General features: G+C 50.1%; 1 protein-coding gene across 1 annotated transcript in view; it reads right to left on the bottom strand.

The window, feature by feature from the left end:
- Positions 1-8,783: 8,783 nt before the first annotated feature.
- The window catches only part of PTGIS (prostaglandin I2 synthase), a 37,989-nt gene continuing 26,704 nt past the window's right edge, over positions 8,784-20,068 (bottom strand). Inside the window, exons 7-10 of the mRNA XM_032387742.1 lie at positions 14,236-14,404; positions 13,060-13,241; positions 11,574-11,725; positions 8,784-9,145 (exon numbers count right to left, since the gene is read on the bottom strand). Coding sequence (XP_032243633.1) covers positions 9,001-9,145; positions 11,574-11,725; positions 13,060-13,241; positions 14,236-14,404 — 648 coding nt within the window. The 3' untranslated portion in view covers positions 8,784-9,000. The remainder of the gene's footprint in view (positions 9,146-11,573; positions 11,726-13,059; positions 13,242-14,235; positions 14,405-20,068) is intronic.

Here is a 20,068-nt window from a genome sequence, read left to right as displayed (position 1 = left end):
TCTGGGCACTGAATAAGATTAGTGAGTCCCCTCTCCCCTCTCCCCCACAGACCCCTGGGAAGGAATAATTGCTTTATGAGGGTAGTTATGGGGGCACCCAAAGGCTCAAGGGAAATCATTGACATCTCCGAGTGGATGTCACTCAGGACAACTGCTCTTTGCTGTGGCCTTGCCCAAAGTTCCAGCAGCCCCGGGGGATTTTCCATCAGCTTGGACTCCAGTCTTCTTGCCTGTTTTCTTTCGTCACACCCAATAATAATAATCATAATCATGAGTAAAATGGGGCTAATGATAGAATCTACCCCCCAGAGTTGCAGGAGAGACTAACGAGATAATGCATACGAAGTGCTTAGCACCCATGCCTAACTCTAGGAAGTACACGTTAATATCACAGCATCAGCAACAACCGTAATAGTAGCAGCTAACATTGAGCAGTTACCATATTCCAGGCACTGTACTAAATGCTTTGCATGTATCTGACCTCATTTAAGATTCTTTCTGGCTCTCTCGCCCTTGGCTGAATATTCTAATATAAAGACCTATTAGCTGTTGGATGATCCTTGAGTGACCAGATGTCTGATTCTAGTGTCCATCCCATTCTATGCTAGCCTGATTGATTTTATCAAGCCCGGGGTTTCCTGGCCCAGGTTCCTGGTAAAGGGTGAGCCTTGTTTTCTTACCAACCCAAATATTTACCCATTCTTCTTCCATCTTTTGCCCACCACCTACCCATCAACCCAGCCATCTATTCAACCATCCATATACTATCCAACCATATAGCCACCAAGTTATCCAACTGAACACCCAACCAGTCATCTGTCCACTTATCTATCAATCCATGTACTCACACATCCATCTTCCTTTCCATTCATTCACATATTCTATCCACCACCCATCTTTCCACCCATTCATACACCCACCAACCATTTATCCATCCATCTACCTATTTATTTACCCATTCACTTACCTACTCACCCATATACCCAATTACTTACCCACCTACTCACTCAACCACTTATCCATCCACCTATCCATGCATCTACTTACCTACTCATTCATCCCCCCACACGGCCATCCAGCTCAAATATTCATGCATCTGTCCACCACTTACCTACCCCCTCATCTGTCCATCCATCCATCCATTCCCCATCCACCCACCCACCCACTCACTTGGCCATCCCCACTCATCTACTACCTACCATTTTATAGTGTTTATTACATGTGACGCTCTGTGGTAAGCCCCGGCTCCCTCCCTGGGAGGAAATATGGGTGCCCCCAGAAGGTCCCACAGAAGGAGATAGGTAAACCTGCACATAGTCCCTCAAACCCCTTTGTAGCCTGGACTTTGCCAAAGTCATTGACTCCCAGGGTCTGCGGCCAAAAAATGATGAAATACAGGGCATGGATGGATTGAGGCATGGGCTTCCAGCAAAGCAATTAAAGGTAAAGTAATATCTCTTCCCTGCAGATGGCCTGGTAACTCCAAGATGTGATGGAAAAGGAGCAAGTCAGCAAAAGGAGGAAATCAAAGCTACAGAGATCAAGAGCAAATGAACTGATTCTTGTAAGATAACATTTCATTGACATCCAGCTCCCCTGCCCTTTGGAAACTGATATCTTTTCTACCTTCTCTCCACTGCCCTTGTCCACCTCTTCCCAGTCTCATCTGCCTCCTCTCTGATCTTCATCCCCTAGTTTTATCCTTCCTCTAACCCAACCTCCCCACAGCTACCAGGGTAGGCCTTTAAAAAGCAGAAGTCTGGCCATGTCACTCTCCTGCTGATAAACCTTCATAACTCCTCACCATCCAGGATAAAAGACAAACTCTCCCAAGATGAGGAAAAGACCACTTGTTCACTTAGTGCGTATTTCCTGAGCACCTACTATGTGTCAAGCTTATGTTGCATGCTGGGAATGCAGGAATGGTGAAGTTAACCTGCCCTCCAGTAGCTCACATTTAAATGGGAGGTATAAACAGAGACATTTAAAAATAATCTAATATTGATAATTGCTGAGCAGGAAATAAGAAAAGTATGAATGTCAGAACAATGGGAAGGAGGGAGCGGTGATGCTGCAGGTGAATGGTAAATCAGAGTAATCAGCAAGCCATAAAAGAGCAGGGGGAAGGGCATTCCAAGCTAAAGGTAGAAGGGAGAGCAGGTTCAAAGGCCCTGGGGCAGGAGGGTTGAAGGAGATGGAAGATGGTGGATGTGGCCAGAGCAGAGTGAGTGAGGAGGGCAAGAGTGGTCCAAGAAGGAGTAGGAGAGAAAAACAGAGAAGGAGAAAAATCATGTAGGTGAGGGCTGTGGGGAGATGTTTGGATTTTATGTCAAGAGCCTTGGAGAGTCTTAAGCAGGGAGTAGCTGATTTGATTTTTACCTTCAGGATATAAAAGACTGTTTTAAAGACTTCTGAGATCTTGGTTTCTGCAGTGGCCTCAGAGTCTCCAAACTGAGGACAATCCCTGACAAGACGCCTCCCTCAAGGGAGAGTGCTGGCCCCTCTGACACAGGGCGATCCTCGGTGGGTTTTGCAGCCCTTGCCCATCATCCCCCTCCACGGAGATGGGGAGACAACTAATGGCATTTTGGGTTTGGGGAGACGGTTGCCAGAATTCTGAGTATTTCCTTCTTTCTCACAAAGAGCGGGTGCTTCTCTTCCCCCACACACTTACACACAGAAAGTTGTGTCTGACTCTTGCCTTCTCTGCTTTTCCAGCTTCCTTACTTACCACTACATCCCCACATTTCAGGCAAACACTTTCCAACCTCTGGCCCAGTGAGAGCCACTTCCCAAACATGGCCCTCCACGGACCTGCCTCTGGGTTGGCACGCCTTGCCCCGTTCCAATCCACCTCGACTCTGGGCTTGGCCTTGTGACTCATCTTTGCCAGCAGAATATGGCAGAAGTGATGCCATGTCCAGACCAAAGCCTTAAAGAAGGCCTGACAGCATCCACTTTTGTGCTCTCGAGAGCTCTGAGCCACAGAGTGAGAAGCCCTGAAATTACACAGGAGAGAGGGGCTCAGCCATTCTAATGTCTCAGCTGAGCACAGCTTGTCCCTTGTTCCTGCCAACGCACTATCTTAGATGTTCCTGCCCAACCTGACATCTGCCTGCAGCTATGTGGGAGACCCCAAGTGAGACCTGCAGAAGAACCATCCAACTAAGCCCCGGGCAACCCACAAAACCATGATAAATAATAAAACAATTTTATTCTATTTAAATTTGTTTTGGGGGATAATCTCTACACCCAATGTGGGGCCCGAACTCAAACCCTGAGATCAAGAGTCACATGCTTTTCCAACTGAGCCAGCCAGGCACCCCAAAACAATTTCATTTTATTTTTTATTGATTTGAGAGAGAGAGACAGAGCAAAACAGAGACAGAGAGAGCAAACATGAGCAGGGAGGAGGGGCAAAGGAAGAGGGAGAAGCAGGCTTCCCGCTGAGCAGGAACCCTGACATGGGGCTCCATCCCAGGACCCTGAGATCATGACCTGAGCTGAAGGCATTTGACTGACTGAGCCAGCCAGATGCCCCAAACAATTTCATTTTAAATCACTACATTTGGGAGTTATTTGTTACACAGCCACAGATAACTGATACCGGGCCTTTGTTCATTCTGTTTCTATTGCCTTAGAATGCTTCCCCAACTCCAACCATCAGTTTTCCCACACAGTGGACCCTTATTCACCTTCCAAAATCCAGATCCAGTGTCACTGTCCCTGCCTCCTCACCATCTGGAGTAGTTTCTCTTTCCTCTGGGAAACTTCATTATGAGGCTGAGGATATGCATTCTTTGTCTCCTCCACCGGTTGTGAATGACAATATTAACTCACTTAATGCTCACAAAGCCTGATGTCATCATTATCCATTATCCTTATTTTACAGGTGAAGAAGCTGGGACACAGAGAGAGGCCCCAAATCACCCTGGTATTAGGTGGCTCCACAGAGATTCAAACCTAGGCAGACCTGTGCTCTTAACCACTATAGTATGTGGTCTCTGAGTAGAGCCTGAACAGTAATGACATCGATTATTCCAATTAACACAAAATCCAGAGGTAGGTGATGCTAGGGTCTATCACAGCAGCAACCAGAGGCCTCAGGATTCTTGGATTTCTCTGAGATTCTCTTATCTTCATGATCACAAAATGGCTGCCAGGGCCATGTTCTCTCATGACAGCTCTAAGAGAGGGAGGAAGGAGGAACTTCCTCCACACTTCTGAAGCTCCCCACAGACTTTCCTGATCATCTCATTGGCCCGTACTGGATCACATGACAACTACTAGCCCAGTCACTAGAGGGGCCTGATACCTATATTTGGTTCAACCCGTTTGTTTTTTGTTTTTTTTTAAATGCATAATTTTTAAAAGAAATTTTAGTTAGGGAACATACAGTACAATATTGGTTTCTGGAGTAGAATTCAGTGATTCATCACTTACCTACAACAAACCTCAAGTCTTGATTTGGAGGTTGGGCCCATTTTCTCTGAGCACATGGCTGCCTAATATGTGAAAGAAACCAGGGTTCTTTTAGCAGGGACACTGGGAGTTTGGCCCTTGGCCAAGGAATCAGTATTTCTCCCACAGTGGTCAGCCCTCAGAGCCCCTGAAATAAAGTCACACAGAGACTCTGTTCATCATAAGGATCCAGATGCCCCCAGGCCACTTTCTCGGGTTTGCCTAATGTGGGTACACTTGCCTTGTCTCTCCCCGGACACTCAGGCCACTCTGAGGTCCTAGAGGAGGTCCCAGGGCAAGAGGACAGCATGCCACCAACTCTCCCCACTTTGCACTCTCTTTCCCCCACACACAGATGCTGGAGCGACCAGAGGGGCTGGTGGTGGTGGAGCTGTTGGGTGAAAGAGAAAGAAGTGTCTGCTGTGTTGAATGTAAACATCTTATATGTAAAATGTTGCTGTCTTACTTGAGAGATCCATCACAGCCAAGTTCAATCCCACCAGACCTGCCTCCATGCCTCCATGCCCCCTTGTAGATGAGGAACATGATGCGAGGGACATTTGCCTTGGGAAATTATTTTTTGCTCTAAGATTGGAGAGAAAAAAACAATTTTCTTTTTTATCTTCCCCAAATCTAATTCATTTCACCTCTTCTTTTTTATATTAAAACAAATGAAGGGGCGCCTGGGTGGCTCAGTTGGTTGAGTGTCTGCCTTCGGCTCAGGTCATGATCCCGGGGTTCTGGGATGGAGCCCCAAGCATGCCACAGGTCACACCAGCCCCCACGCTCCCTGCTCAGTGGGGAGTCTGCTTTTCCCTCAGCCCCTACCTCTGCTCGTGCACTCTCTCTCAAATAAATAAAATCTTAAAAAAAAAAAAACAAACAAAAACCAAATGCATATGTTGTGGTGAAGGATAGAGAACATCCAGTGAATTTTTAAGAGATTTTTTTCTGCTTGTCTTACTTTGTGAGCCTCCTCCCCAAGGTCCTCTGTGGGCATCCTGGCCCTCTTTTGCCGACAGGATTGTTGACAGAAAGATCCTCAACATGGTCTCAGGAGGCAGAGAGGCCTGCACTCAACTCTTGTGGTTACTAATTAGCCACGTGATCTTGGGCAAGCCACTTACCTCTCCGACCATCAGTTTCTCCATCTGTAAAAATGGACAATAATATACAGAGGGATGCTGGCGGCACGACTGGATTCTAAAGGCCCTGTCCCAGAGTCGGCACACAGTAGGTCGTCTGTGCCTCTCTTCCCAGAAACCACCCTTGCCATTCCGGACATGGCCGACTCTCAACCTAAATCACACTCAGAGGCAGTTCCATAAACAAGGATGGTTTAATACATTTCAGCACATTTCTGCTCAACAAGATTATATGAAAATAGAATTCTTTATTAAAACAGCAAGGCATAATAATCATTGCTACTCCCCAAACACTGTGTTTACTAACACACACATACACACACACCAAGATCAAGGACTTTAGCAAGACACTTCAACTCCTAGAGCCTGTTTCTCCATCCGGAGGATGGGCAGGTGGGCCGTCCCCAGCTCACTGTGGGCGGGCCCGGCCGGCGGCAGGAGCTCCGACATGCGCTGAGCAGCTTACTCCTCCTCCTGCCCCAGGCGGTCAAGGAGAGAAAGTCTCGAAAGTCTCAAGGTGGTGCTGCCCTGGCTCTAACCGCCCCTGCATTGCTTGCTTGTCTCGTTTTGTAACAGAGCCGAGACAGAGAGCTCAGGCTCTGAGCCTTGGCGACAGGGGCCCGGAGGCCCTCCCCCGGCAAATGTATTTTTCACAGCCACTTTCTATTTTTGGCAGCGAGTGATACATGTTGTCCCTTAATGGCAGCAGTGGAATAAAGTTCCCCTTTTAAGCAAATTTAAAGTTTAAAGAATGAGTCTGTTTTAAAAGAAAATACCTGGTAAACAACAATACGAAATAGAGCACAAACAAAATAACAATAATGCTGACAGAGAGGAAACACTTCATTAGGTCGACCTAAGAGCATTTCTGACATGTGTCCTGCAATTTTGTGGTTCTAAAGCAAAGTATGAAGAAATATAACGATGTCTGGGTACCTTCTTAACTAACCTGCAGCAAGGAGCTAACACACTCATTTTTTTTCTCTCTTTACTCTATACCTTATATTGATTTTTTTTTTTTTTAAGAAGAAAAGGGTGGGTGGGGGAAAGGAAAAAAGAAAGATTAAAACAAGGGAGGGTTTAAAGCATCGTCCCCCCCAGCTCTTCTTCAAGATCTCTGGTACCAGCTGGGGCTGCCTGGTGGGAGAACCATCTCTTCCTAATGTCTGTGGTTCCAAGGAGGCGCCACCTTTTAGAGGAATTGGCCTTTTAGGGAACATGGGTGAGAACCTAGTCCCAGTGACAGGGCAGCCCTGATTTGGAGGGGGGCAAAGTCATAAGGGCTTTTCCCCCCACACACCGGGGTACAGCCCTGCTCGAAGAGATCTTCCTGCATCTATTTCTGCCAGCCTTCTTCCTTCCCTTCCAAGCCAGGAGGAGGCAGCTACGGTTGCCATGGAAACAGGCTCCGTCCTCCCACAGAAGGCTGCCAACCCTGATTTCCCACAGAGTTAAGAAGCAGGCGGCAGCGGGGGTCACCCAGGCGTGAAGATGGGTTTCCCTGGGGATACCCTGCCTCCTGCCAATCACAGTGTCTGTCTGGGAATCCTGGAGGCTGGGGACCAGGGAAGCCCCCAAGCCCTGGTGCTGCTCTGAGCAGAGACTGGCCCCTGGAATGTTCAGAGATCTCAGGTCCTCTCCTCCCTCCAGCTAAAGCTACAGGGACCGAGCTATGCGTGCATATGCATGTCTGTGTCTCGTGAGACGCAGCCAGCCATGGGTGCCTCTGGCTTTGTCAGCTCTCCAACGTGAAACAGAACTGGCCCTCCACCTCCCGCCCCCCTCCTTGAGCCCAAGGAACGCAGAGCTGCCCATCTACCATGTGCTACTGGGACAATAATTCTGCCAAATCCTACCAAGTCACGTCACCTCTCTGAGCCCATTTCCTCATCTCTAAAGAAGGCATAACCGTCCTCTCTTCACAGGTGCTGTGAGAAGCAGAAATACTGCATCCACTGTGCCCGTCACAAGCATTTAGAGGGTCCTCAATAAACAGGGACTAATGTTAGTAATAGTACTTAACAGAATAAAGGTTTCCAGGCAGTTTTTCTCTTTGACCTGTTTTTTTCTAAAGCTGACACAAAGGCAAGTTTTCATCCTTGATCTTTGTTCGAAGGATGGTGCATCCAGGATAGGGTGCACCACTGGTCCGAGGACCAATTAGTAGGTTCCTACCACCTCCTACAAGATCACTTCTAAGAGTTAGAATGGTGCTCTCAAACTGGAATGCCTTCAAAGGCCAGGAGGGACTGTGAATGGAGAAGCAGAAAGAAAAACTTCCACCAAGTGGAAACCCTAGTGAGCCAGAATGCACATCCCTGGGTAAGGAAGTGGGCAGCTGCTCAGCTCTGGCCAACAGTTGCCCTTGGGAATATGGGCCCAGCGTGGCCAGAGCTTCCAAATTTTCAAGAGAAGCTGGACATTTTAAATGAACTCTCCCACAGATGACACGGTAACAACTAATGTATTTTTTCATAAGCGTAGGACAAAAAAACAGGTCGGCCAATGGATCATATACCACAGCTGGAGCTTCCAAGCTAGAATGTAGAAAACCAACACCTCTTTTTTTGGCTTGACCATTCCAAGGAGCCCTGGCTGGTTCCTTCCATTGGGGCCATCCTATTGGCCTGTCTTTCTTATTCCCTACTTGAGTCTCGACACTGGGAAAGCTCTCCCATCTGGAGCCCATAGGTCTACAACAAAGAACTCTACTCCTTAGAGCCCAGTCTTTGGAGGGGGCTCATGATCTGCACCTTGAATGCATCAGCCTTTGGGAAAACCTTCCTGAATTTTCTCAAACATCAGTGTGAATGGAGAGATGAGGGAAGTGTCTAGTGAATAGGGCACCTAGGGAGGAGAGATTCTAAGGGACTCCTTTGGTGTTGGCTAGTTTAATAATTTGGGGACACAGCTGATTTTAATAGATACACTGCGTGGCCCTGATTGGCTCTTTTATGGCCAGCATCTGGTTTGACTGGCTAAGGCCTGGACCACAGCACTGGCAAGGACTTGGCCCCTCGGGGAGGTGGGGCACAGCGGAGCTTTAAGGACTCCTGCTTCTGCCCTGCCTGCCCCAGCTTTTGTGGATATCATGGGGGTGGGGGGAGCGGGGAGAGCAAGGTGAGCTAGGAGCAGAGACTCATTTTGGAACCCAACCATAGCTGCAGACAATTCACAGAGCTTTGTGTCCTTTTCCATCCCCCTCCTGTCAGCTTGCCTTCGTTCCCCTCCCCAGACACAGCCTTCTAGGAAAAAAAATCAGCAAAGTGGTCATGCTGGCCCCATTGGGTGGTCAAAGCTCCTGCACCCAGGGCAAACATAGACACAGGAAGTTGGGTGATGGGGGGCAGGGTGGGTGGAGGCACGTGTGCGGAGCCCCATCTGCTCCCGGAGCTCACGGCCGGACGCGGTAACGGACGGGCACGTCGTGTTCCGGCTGCATCAGCCCGAAGCCGTACCTGCTGAGGTCAAACTCGGGGATCTCCACGTCTGGGTTGATCAGCTCCAGGTCAAAGTGCCCCAGCACAAGGAACACGAATCTGCAGAGAGATGGTGTTGAACGTGTGCGGCAGCGGAAGACTAGGGGGGCTTCTGTGGAATAAGGCAGGAAGGCAATAGCTTCCTCCCCAGTCTGACCCCAGCCCTCGCTTCGGGGAAAGCGGGAGAAGGAGAGGGCAAGAGCACAGCCGAAGTCCACGAGCTCCTCCCCGTCCGCCAGCCCCTGTGGCTCGGAGGCCCGCCCACCAGTTCTGCTGTGGGGCTGGACAGAAGTGACAAGGGCCGACTCCACACCAAAGGCTGCCCGGTCAGCATGAGGCCCTCGGCGTGCTCTCTGCCCGATGGCCGTGTGTACCTCGTGCTGGGGTGCCGGAGCGGGGAGATGGGTCGCTGAGTCTGCGTGTGGAAGGCAGGGGTCCTCCCACACCCACAACCCACTTTGTGAGTTGTCACAGGCCAGAGATTTGGGGGTCGTTTGTTACAGCAGCATCGGTGACCCTTTCCGACTCCCCAGACCAGAGTCCTCCCCACACCCTGCACCCCCCCCAACTCCTGGAACCCTTACTGTCTGCTCCGGTCAGGGCCGCTGCGAAGCCAGGGGCTGTCTCTGAGACTGGGAAAAGGCGCCCCTGCCTCGAGGCGGGAAGGCGAGGACGGAGCGAAGTCCACGCTCTTGACAGCGGAGCTGAGCAAACACAGCTCTGCCTCTTGACCCTCATCAGGTTTCTTTCCCCACTCTGGGCCTCAGTTTCCTGACCTGGTCAAAGAGGTGGGATGGGTCCATCCCAGCTCTGAAGCTCTAGGATGCTAGAGAGTGAGTTTATACAGGACAGGGCGGGGAGTTCTGTACCCACACCTGGATGTGGATCCCGGCACCTCCCCTCACCCAGGTGCATGATCATGGTGGCAAATGATCTGACCTCTAGGGTCAGTAATGGACTGACCCCTACCGGGCAGGGTTGCATGACAGTGAGCGGAGATCAAATAACAAGAAATTGACGAATGTGTTGAAACGCTAGGTGCCAGGTGCTGCGCTAAGCATTTAGTATCCGAGATCTTTTTATCTGTCCAAAAACTTTATGAGGTAATACCCGCAGTGCGTTCTGCTGCAACGCTTTTGAACACGTGAGTCTGTTCCAATGTGACCGATGTATTGGGGCACCAAGGAAGCCTCAGGCAGATTTCCCATTTGCTCACGTGTTTTGTGCGCGAGAAGCACGAGGAGAATGCAAAGCCGCACCCAGCTGGACCCACTAAGTGGGAATCCACAAACCCACGCACGTGCACACCTAAACTCTAGCCACCAGCGGGCTCGGCTCACGGGGTGGCTCGGGCGCCCCCAGGGGACCCTCCTTCCACACTTCACCACACAGCTGCAACCCACCACCGCCCACTTCCACAAACAAACTTCAGGTGGTTTTCAAAGTGAAGAGCCATATTTACGGCAGCACCTAAGTACTTCGCAGCCACGAAACACGTGTAAGCCTGTACGACCGTCTCCGCCCCTGGGTTCTTATCTTGCATGTGTCACTTCGGAGGTTTTTTGTCTGTCGGGCCCCAGCCCCATTTCCCCCACAATCCCTGTGGATTTTATCATGTGGCTTCACATGGCCGTGATTTTTAGGAATGTCACCTGAAGCATTCAGGCAGAACTGGCTATATTAGGAGCTCCATTTCACTGCTGAGAAAACGGAGACCAATAGATTAATGTAATGTGCCCATTCACTTAGCACAACGCCTGCATATTAGTAATCACTAATTATTAGTAATTACAGTAATAACTAGCACTTATTAGATATTTACAATGAGCCAGGCAGTGGATTAAGTACTTTGCAAGACTCAATTCCTTTGTTCTGACACCCCTGAGATACAGTATGATCAGTAACCCCAACTGGACAGTTGAGGACCCAGGCATAGCAGGTGACCCAGCTTACAATTACACGGGGGCAGGACAGAAGGACAGGGCGGATGTCATAACCCTGGCCGGATCTGTTTGTGGTCCGGGGCCAAGGCTCTCGGGATCCAGGGAAGAGAATTTATAAAGCACTCGAGTGCACAGCCATTAAAATAACCAAGAGGGAACAATGACGTTTGGCCAGTTCCTGCCGAGGGGTTCTGAACGTGCCCGGCAGCTGCAGACAGACAGCAATGGCCAGCGGCACCGAATGTCCCATGTTTAGTATCTGGACACCAGGTTTGGAGGGAAGAGCTCACTGCCAGATCTGATTATTTCAGAAGAGACCAGAAATCTGGCTTTTTTTAATGTGAGATCTTCGGATTCTTAAAAGTTAGCACACATTTTTAAACACACAAATAAACAGACCTGTGGGCAGGAGATGGCTCAGAGGCCGTTTGGAGCCTCTGCCCATTTTCCTGGCTGAGAACCCCTGGTCTCCAGAGAGGAGGGCGTGTGCCAACGGGCTGGAGCAGGTGCCTCCCCCACCAGCACCCCCCCGCCCCCACACTCACTGTTTGATGCTATTAACGGCGTAAGCCTTCCCCATGCACTGGTTGTGTCCAGCTCCCCACGGCAGGCTGCAACTTTTCAGTCGTTTCCCGTCCTTGTAAAAGTCTTTCTTCTCTGACCCATCAGAGTTCAGGAATCGGTTATATTTAAATACCTGAAACGGGAAGGGGTTCCATTTTCTGACTCCACGCCCAGAGCACGCATGCCCGAAGAAAACTGTGTCAGGATGTTCCTTGAAGTCTTGTTTATAAGAGGGAAAAACTGAAAACATTGTAAAGGCCAATCGACAGGGGATTGGTTAAAAAATTATGACAGCCATTTAGAAGGTTGAGCTTGCTCTTCGTGCGCTCACACAGAATTTTTTAGACTGGCTGTCGAGTAAAAAATGCAAATTTCGGAATAGCACGTGTTGTGTGATCCTGTCCACACACCTATCTTTTCATGTGTGTGAGTCTGTTGTGTATCTGTAAAGGCATAAAACTAACTTAAAGGATACCCTCCAAACCATCGTTAGGGAAGTCTGTGGAACTGGAGAGTAATAGGAATAAAGGAAGATTTTTACTTTTAAACATATGTGTCTGTATATTTCTACTTTATAAGTATATATTAGTTAGGTAGTTTAAAATTTAAAAATTAAAATGATTTTTAGAGGTGGCTGGCTGGCTCTGTCAGTTCAGCATGCAACTCTTGATCTCGGGGTCATGAGTTCAAGCCCCATGTAGGGTATAGAGATTACTTTAAAATTTTATTTTAAAAAAAGAGGAGGCCAATTTCCTTTGGTTACATTGTAGAATGGTAAGGGGGATTGTATCTGAGCACAGGGCTTGGCACAAAGGAGGAGGTGAATGAAAGATGGGTGGAAAGATAGGTGAATGGACCAGTGGTTAGAGAGATGGAAGGGTGAGTTGATGGATGGGTGGTGGGTGGGTGGACAGATGGACAGATGGATGGATGGGGTGGATGGATGGATGGATGGATGGGTGGGTGGATGGATGGATGGATGGATGGGACGGATGGGTGAATGGATAGGTAGGTGGGTGGAGGGGTGGATGGATGGGTGGGATGGATGGGTGAGTGGATGGATGAATATACAGCATAGGTCCTGGCACAGGGTAAGCACCCAAATCTGTTAGAAACTGTGAAAGTTTGACCCATCTCAAAGTCCAGGGAGAGAGAAAAGTGTTGAGAAGCTGACATTGTAACATTCCAAAAAAAGGAAAATTGCTCAGCTATTGCTTACAAAGCACTCCCTGTGTGCCAGGCACTGTGAAGGCCTTTCTTACATATTCTCATTTAATCTTCCTGACAACCCTGTGAGGCAGGTGCTATTATGAGGTCCATTTCACTGGTGAGAAAACAGACAGAGAGGTGAAGGAATCTGGGCATGGTCACACAGAAAACAAAGAGCAGAAGTGGGCTGCCACTCAGATTTGGCTAGTCCCAAAGCCACTGATTTTTTTCCCCCATGGTCCCTAGTATGTAATTTACCTCTGGGTCTGTGTAGATTTCCGGGTCTTTCTGGGGACTCAGGAAGGGAAAGAGGAGGAGGCGGTCTCCACGTCTCAGGCTGAATTCCCGCCCGTCTGCCATGGGCAGGGCCAGGTCCACCACAACCTCCCGGGTAATGAAGGGCGCAGCAGTGAGCCTGAGGCTCTCACTCAGCACGCTATCTGCACAGGGAGGTACCAGGAAGGGTCAGCAGCTGTCCCCTCACACACTAAAATGCCACCCCCAATTCTCATTTTATAGAGGAAGGTGAGCAGGCTCAGAGAGGGTATGTAACTTGCCCACCATCACACAGTGAGGCCACAAAAGGCCAAGTGATGAGATATGATTACTATGGTCCTCAGACCTTGGATGTGAGGGTTTGGGTCTGACTCTAGAAGCTGTGAGGGACTATGGGAGCCAGGGAGATATCAGAAGAGACTACGGGGGAGCAGGGCCATCGATATTGGTTGTTTCTGTCTGCCCAGCTAACATTTCCCATCTGGAAATAGTTCCCTGGTTTTCTTCTGGGGACCACCCCTCTCCCACTCTCAGAGGTTGGGCTGTTTGTTGACTTCACTCCCAATTCCATGGGCTCTGTGTGATTGGCCAATCCAAGCATCCCAACCTTTTGAACCCCATAATTGGTTCAAGGTGGACATATAACTCAAAGAACACCAATAAGACACATTCCTGGGACTTTGGGTAGGAATGTTGCAGAGAGGCGCACCCTCCCTGGGCTGACAGCATATCAGCCTGGACCCGCTGGTGGCCATCCTGCGGGCCTGAAACTGGAGCCAACCCAGCAGAGCAGGGCTGAAAGAGCGAGTACTGAGTCCTGATGATGTTGTTAAAGCACCTGGGTCCACCCGTGCCTGAAGCTAGATATCCTCTGAACTTTCTAGTTAATGCCCTCAAAAAAAGTCCTTTTTCTGCTTCAGCCAGTTTAAGTGAGGTTTTCTGTCAATGGCAACCGCAAATCTACTGAGTCCAAGAGTCCTGGGCAGCTGAGACAGGGGCATAGAGATGCCAGGTCTAAGAAGATAGGAGGTCTAGGGAGACCCTAGGTCAGAGGATGCCAAAGGACCCTGGACTTGTGGAAGCCCATGCTGGGAAGGACTTAGGGCGCCCACGATGACTCAGTCTTTGGGGCTAATTTGGAGGGTCTGCCTCTCTCACCGAGCACAGGCATGCTGTCCAAAACCTTCTGGGGGAGGGTGGTCATCTGCGAAATGGGCTGCTCCGCTCTGGAAAGGAGCTGCTCGAGCTCTCCACGGACAGCTGCCAGGGCCTCGGGATTCTTGAGGAGGAAGAGCAGAAGCCAGAAGGCAGCAGGACCCATATTCCCCTGCAATGAGAAGGAGCCCCTGTTATACCACCAAGAAGGCAGGCCTGGGGCGAGAGCTGATCGGTCTGTGCCACGGACACAGCCCGGGCCAAGGCACAGGGGTTCCCACGCCTGCCAAACATCTAGGCATGACTCATGTTTATCTTCAGCTCAGGCCGTGGCCCAAATGTGCTCTGGGGCTTTGGTGTAGCCCAATGCCTATTTCAGGGCTATTCTTGGCATCCCCGACCTTGAGCAAACTCATTGATCAGAGCTCGCACAGGTAATCTTCATAGCGAATCGGCAAAGAAGGGTCAGAAGTAGGAACAAGGTGTATCAGTTAAGATTATGGTTAACATCTGAGGGTAACTGGATCCTTAGCCCCAATTCTCCACCCTTCCCTGTATCCACGCCCCTCACCGTGGACTTGGCACCCCCTCCCATCTCAGAGGCAGAGGGTACTTCCCCAGCCCCGTGAATCTCTTAAGAGACCTTGTGTGTTTCCACCTGCCCGGCTGGCTTGCTGGTCCCACGAGGAGGGCACGAGACACACGGGGCAGAGCTGGCTGTCCAGCTGAGCCCAGTCTAGAGCAGCTGACTCCCAGCAGACCCACAGACCCGTGAGGTAAATAAACACCCCTCAGTGTGTGCCGCTGCGTTTTTGTGGTTGGCTGGTCTACAGCAATAGCAAACTGATGTGACATCTGGACATCTACTTTCAAATAACTGAGTACTGTGTATGTATGAAACAAAGAAGCCATAATCAATGGGGACTGTGAGAGCTCATAATTTCTTGAACAAAAATTACATAAAAATCCCCAATAGTTTAGTAATTAGGAAAATGGATAAAATTTCTTGCTCCCAGATTTCAGCCTTAGCTGAACTGTTTTAATATTCAGGTATTTAGCATGTGGCTAAACCGTGTGTGGGGTTCCCCGAAATGAGCTCCAGGCATGGGTGGAATACCAACTCACCTCGACTGGGGGGGAAGAGTTTTGTCCACCAGCCTGTCTTGATAATGTTAAGAGTCATTACATATCGTATTTCCCCAGTAACTCTATTACAGACATAATCGCACACAGACAAAAGGACATTTGCACAAGGATATTGATCGCAGGGCTGACGTAACAACAAAAGATTGGAAGCAATCTCAATGTCTATCAATAGATCAATGAGATACAGGATGATCCCTCCTCAGGATGATGATACAGGAAGTCGTTAAAAGGCAGGTGGCTGTGCAGCTGTGGGAGTGCTGACGGGACCGTAGCCAAGATGCAGGAAGCACGACGTGGAACAGGGCTTCACTGTGCTCCCACTTACGTGTACTTTTCAAGAGGGATCATATGAAGAAGCACAGACGAGCTCTTGAAGGAGCCTCTGGGACAGAAGCTGGAAGGACAGGGGGTGGGTACTGATTTGCACTGCGTATGTCTTTTTAAACTGTTTGACTTTTTTTTAATGGATGCAGTACTTTTTTTTTTTTTAAGATTTATTTATTTTGAGAGAGAGAGAGTGGGGAGGGGCAGAGGCCGAGGTACAGAGAGAATCCTCAAGCAATCTCCCCATTGAGCACAGATCCCGACACAGGGCTCGATCTCACGACCCTGAGATCATGACCTGAGCCGAAATCAAGAGTCAGACGCTTCACCGACTGAGCCACCCAGGTGCCGCTGGATGCACTATTTTTAAGCAAAACAAAAATGAGTATCTTTATAGTGATCTGCAATGACCAGGAGAAAAGCTCATGACGCCATATTAACTAAAATTAAAACGTGGATTTTAAAAACTGCACGATCTTCATCACAGAAGAAAACATTCGGAAAAAGGTAGTAAACAAGTGCACCAGAGCATCGATGATGGTGACACAAACTTTGGTTTTTTTCTTTAGCTACTGAGAACTCGGCACCACGGAGGTGCCAAGCTTCCTCGCTCAAACCTCCCTTCAAGCAGGCACTGTTATCATCCTTTTCACTGAAAAGGAAAACTAAGCACTCCCTAGCCTCTGCTCATGGCCCAGCACATAGCAGGGGCTCAATGGCATTTGTCAAATAAACATCTATGTCCCAAGGCAGCCTGGGAGGTGGGCTGGCAGAACTCTGGATTGGACTAGGCAGAGCTGGGTTCAAATCCCAACTCCACTCTTTCTGTGATTCTGGATAAGTCACTTCTCACTCCCGGTCTCGGAACCTCCCTCTCGAGGGGCGCCTGGGTGGCGCAGTTGGTTAAGCATCCAATTCTTGATTTTGGCTCGGGTCATGACCTCAGGGTTGTGAGATCGAGCCCCACATCAGGCTCTGCGCTCAGTGTGGAGTCTGCTTAAGACTCTCTCCCTCTCCCTCTGTCCCTCCCCCTACTCTCTCTCTCTCTAAAATAAACAAATAAATCTTAAAAAAAAAAAAAAAAGAACCTCCCTCTTGGTAAAATGGGGATAATATGCTCACTCCTGGGGTTCCACAATGGTCCCCTGAGACTGAGACTGGATACAAGCGACCTCCACATGTTGGCACAGAGTAGGTGCTCAGAAGTAGTTTCCCTCCCAGCACTCTTCCTCTCCCTCCCCCACCCTGTTCGAGAACAAGGGGGAACTTGGACACTGTTGAGATTTCCTCCAGCACCTCAGCTCCAGCAGAGACAAGCAAGGTCACTTGCTGTCCATCACTTAAATACCAGGGGAGTGTAGTGATAAATAATTCAGCCTTGCCTTAACTCAGTGCAAGGGCCATTTTATCTCAACCAGACAGTCTGATGGGGGCCACCACTGATTAATTATGAAGTGGGCGGGGAACTTGAGGCTGCTCAATGATCTCTGCTTTCAGGAAAAAGCTGTGGCAAGTTAGGGAAGTGGCAAAGACTGCCTTCCACCCAACCACCCAGACATGTGAGTGTGCATGTGTGTATGTGATCACACCACTACAAGAGATCTTGAATTCGGGCGCCTGGGTGGCTCAGTCGTTAAGCGTCTGCCTTCAGCTCAGGTCATGATCCCTGGGTCCTGGGATCGAGTCCTGCATCGGGCTCCCTGCTCAGCAGGAAGCCTGCTTCTCCCTCTCCCACTCCCCCTGCTTGTGTTCCTGCTCTCGCTATCTCTCTCTCTGTCAAATAAATAAATAAAATCTTTAAAAAAAAAAAAAAGAGAGATCTTGAATTCACTATCCTGGAAGTTGAGCCTCCCGTAGGGCCTTGCCTCAGTTTACCCAGGAGGACATGTCCCATCTAGCCTCATTCCCTACCCCTGCAGCCAAAGTCCATTCACCCAGGAGCACCTGTCCTCTGCTCTACTTTTTCTGTGAATGGCGGTAGCTGGCCTCCAGGGGGCGCTCAAGGTGTGCGGGATGCAGGTCCCGGAGACTCCTGTGCGCCACTTTGTGGCCACCTCACCACACAGTCAGTAGGAGTGGGGGACACCTGCAGCCCTGCCTGCCCCGCATTCCCTCCCTTGCCTGTGGGTAACAGCCCCATTTTCCTTCGAAGAACTACCTCCACTTCACTCTGATCATCTGGGGCTGACCCAGCCCCCCCTAGACCGCAGGTGTGGCCACATGACCCGGGCTGGGCCACTCTGAGTGATGCCCTCAGAGGGGACGTGTGACCCCGGCTGGGCCAGCGAGCACCACACTTGGGATCTCTGTGAGAATCCCAGGGAAGGAGAAGCCCTCCTCCGCAGGGACTGCCCAACAGCTGGGAGCCGCTGGTGGCCTTCACTGCCACCATCTGGGGAAGCCCATCTGGGGCTGGAGCCTCCGCAGAAGAAAGCAGAGCTGAAGGATGGGAGATCATAGATGATCTTTCTTTTCACTTTTTATGATTAAAAAAAAATTTTTTTTAGGGTCAACATGGTCACCCACTGCCTAAAGGCTCAGAGCTGGGAGGGGAGCCTGGACTGTTGTGGGCCTGCCGGGCAGGCCTTCATGAACTCCTCTCTCTGCCCACCTGGTGCCCTCAGAGCCAGCCTCTTCCCTGGCCTGGACCTTGGATCTCAGCCCACCAGGTGGCCCTCTAGGGCCCTGGATGCTGGAGCCTCTGCTGACTCCTCCATTATCACTCCTGACTTCACTCTGACCAGACACTAGCAATCACAGCTACACCATTTGCCACCTTGTGGAACTCTTTCTGCACCTGGCCTCTGAGTGGCCTCCCTCCCGGTTCCCCTCCCAGCCCCCTGGCCACTCCTCCTCAGTCTCCTGGGCAGGCTCCTCCCCATCTTCCTGACCCCCACAGCTGCAGAGACCCAGGGCTTGGTCCCTTCTCCATCCACCCAGGCCCCCACTGTCTCCAGTCCGATGGCTGCCAACTCCCAAATGCACATCTCCCCCCTGGGCCTTAACCCTGAACTCCAGATTCTTCTTTACTCCAGCTATACCCCCCCACCTCCCACCCAGTTGTCCGTTTCAAACTCAGCACACCCAAAACCAACCCTCTGATTTTCTCCCCCCAGACTTGCCCCTTCCACCATCTTGCGCATCTGTTAACAACATCTTCATCCTTCCTGTTGCTTAGACCAAAACCTGGAGGCATCCTCGTTGGAGCCCTCTCTCAACGTCCCGTCCAACAGCAAATCCTGTTGGCTAAACCTGGAAATGAGTCCAGAACGCACTCACTCACCCTCTGGGCCTCTGCGCCTATCCTGGTCCAGCACCATCCTCTCTTGCCTGGACCCTGCAGTGGCCTCATCTCTAGTCTCCCTGCCTCCACTTCTCTCACTACAGCCGATTCTCAGCAGTGTAGCCAGAATGATCTCCCTAAAGCAGATGGCAGGCCATGTTGTTCCTCTGCTCAGAGCCCTCAAAGAATTCCTTTCTTAGAGTAAAAGTCAAAGTTCTCCCCAAAGCCCACAGGGCCCTGCATGGTCTGGCACCTGCTATCTCTCTCATCATCCTCATCCCCGCGCCTCAGGGCCTTTGCACTTCCTGTGTCCCCTGCTCAGATACCCTCATCCTATGTATCTATATGGCTCCCCCACTCCCTCCCTTCCTTTGAGTTTCTGCTCAGATATCATCTTCTTGGTGAGGTCTTCCTTGGCCACCCTACATAAAATAGCCCCTCCTCATTCCCCTCTGCTATTCCCTCCCCTGCTTTATCCTTTCTCTGCAGAACTTGACTATATTTTAATATGCTTACTTGTTTATCAATTGCTCTCTCCCAGAATATCAGCTCCATAAGAGGAGGGATCTTTGGTCTGCTCACTGCTCTATCTCCAGCTTCTAGAATGATGCCCAGCACACAGTGGGCCCTCACTAAATATCTGTTGGACATGTCTCCTGAGCTCTAGTTATCTCCGAGCAGGTTACAGGCTTTGCATCATTCCTTCCTCTCTTCCTCACCAAAGCGCCTTGAGGAAGGGCCTGCCATTTTCGTTTTACAACCAGGCAGGTTGATCACAGGGCCTGCGCCCGAAACCACTGGGCTACTCAGCATCTTGGCCCTATTCTCAAGACTCGAGCTCTCGAAGTGTCTTCCCACTTGCCTGAATTCTGCATGCTGCCAACGACTCAGAGTCAGAGGATGTCCAGTCCCCAAGTCCTGCTCAGTTCTCCTGGCCCCGCCAAAGGCTGTTCCCCAGGCTTTCTGCCACTCAAGCCCCCAAGCCAGCGTCCAGTTCTGCTGACAGAGGTCATTCAGCAAGGGATTCTGGGGACAGTTTGGAATGCCAAGTCTCTGCCCATCAATATGTTATTAGGCACTAAT

Source organism: Phoca vitulina, unplaced genomic scaffold (genome assembly GCF_004348235.1).
Source record: "Phoca vitulina isolate PV1807 unplaced genomic scaffold, GSC_HSeal_1.0 scaffold50, whole genome shotgun sequence".
Lineage (NCBI taxonomy): Eukaryota > Metazoa > Chordata > Mammalia > Carnivora > Phocidae > Phoca > Phoca vitulina.
The sequence above is the reverse complement of the archived record's forward strand: the minus strand, read 5'-3'. Positions and strand labels throughout refer to the sequence as shown.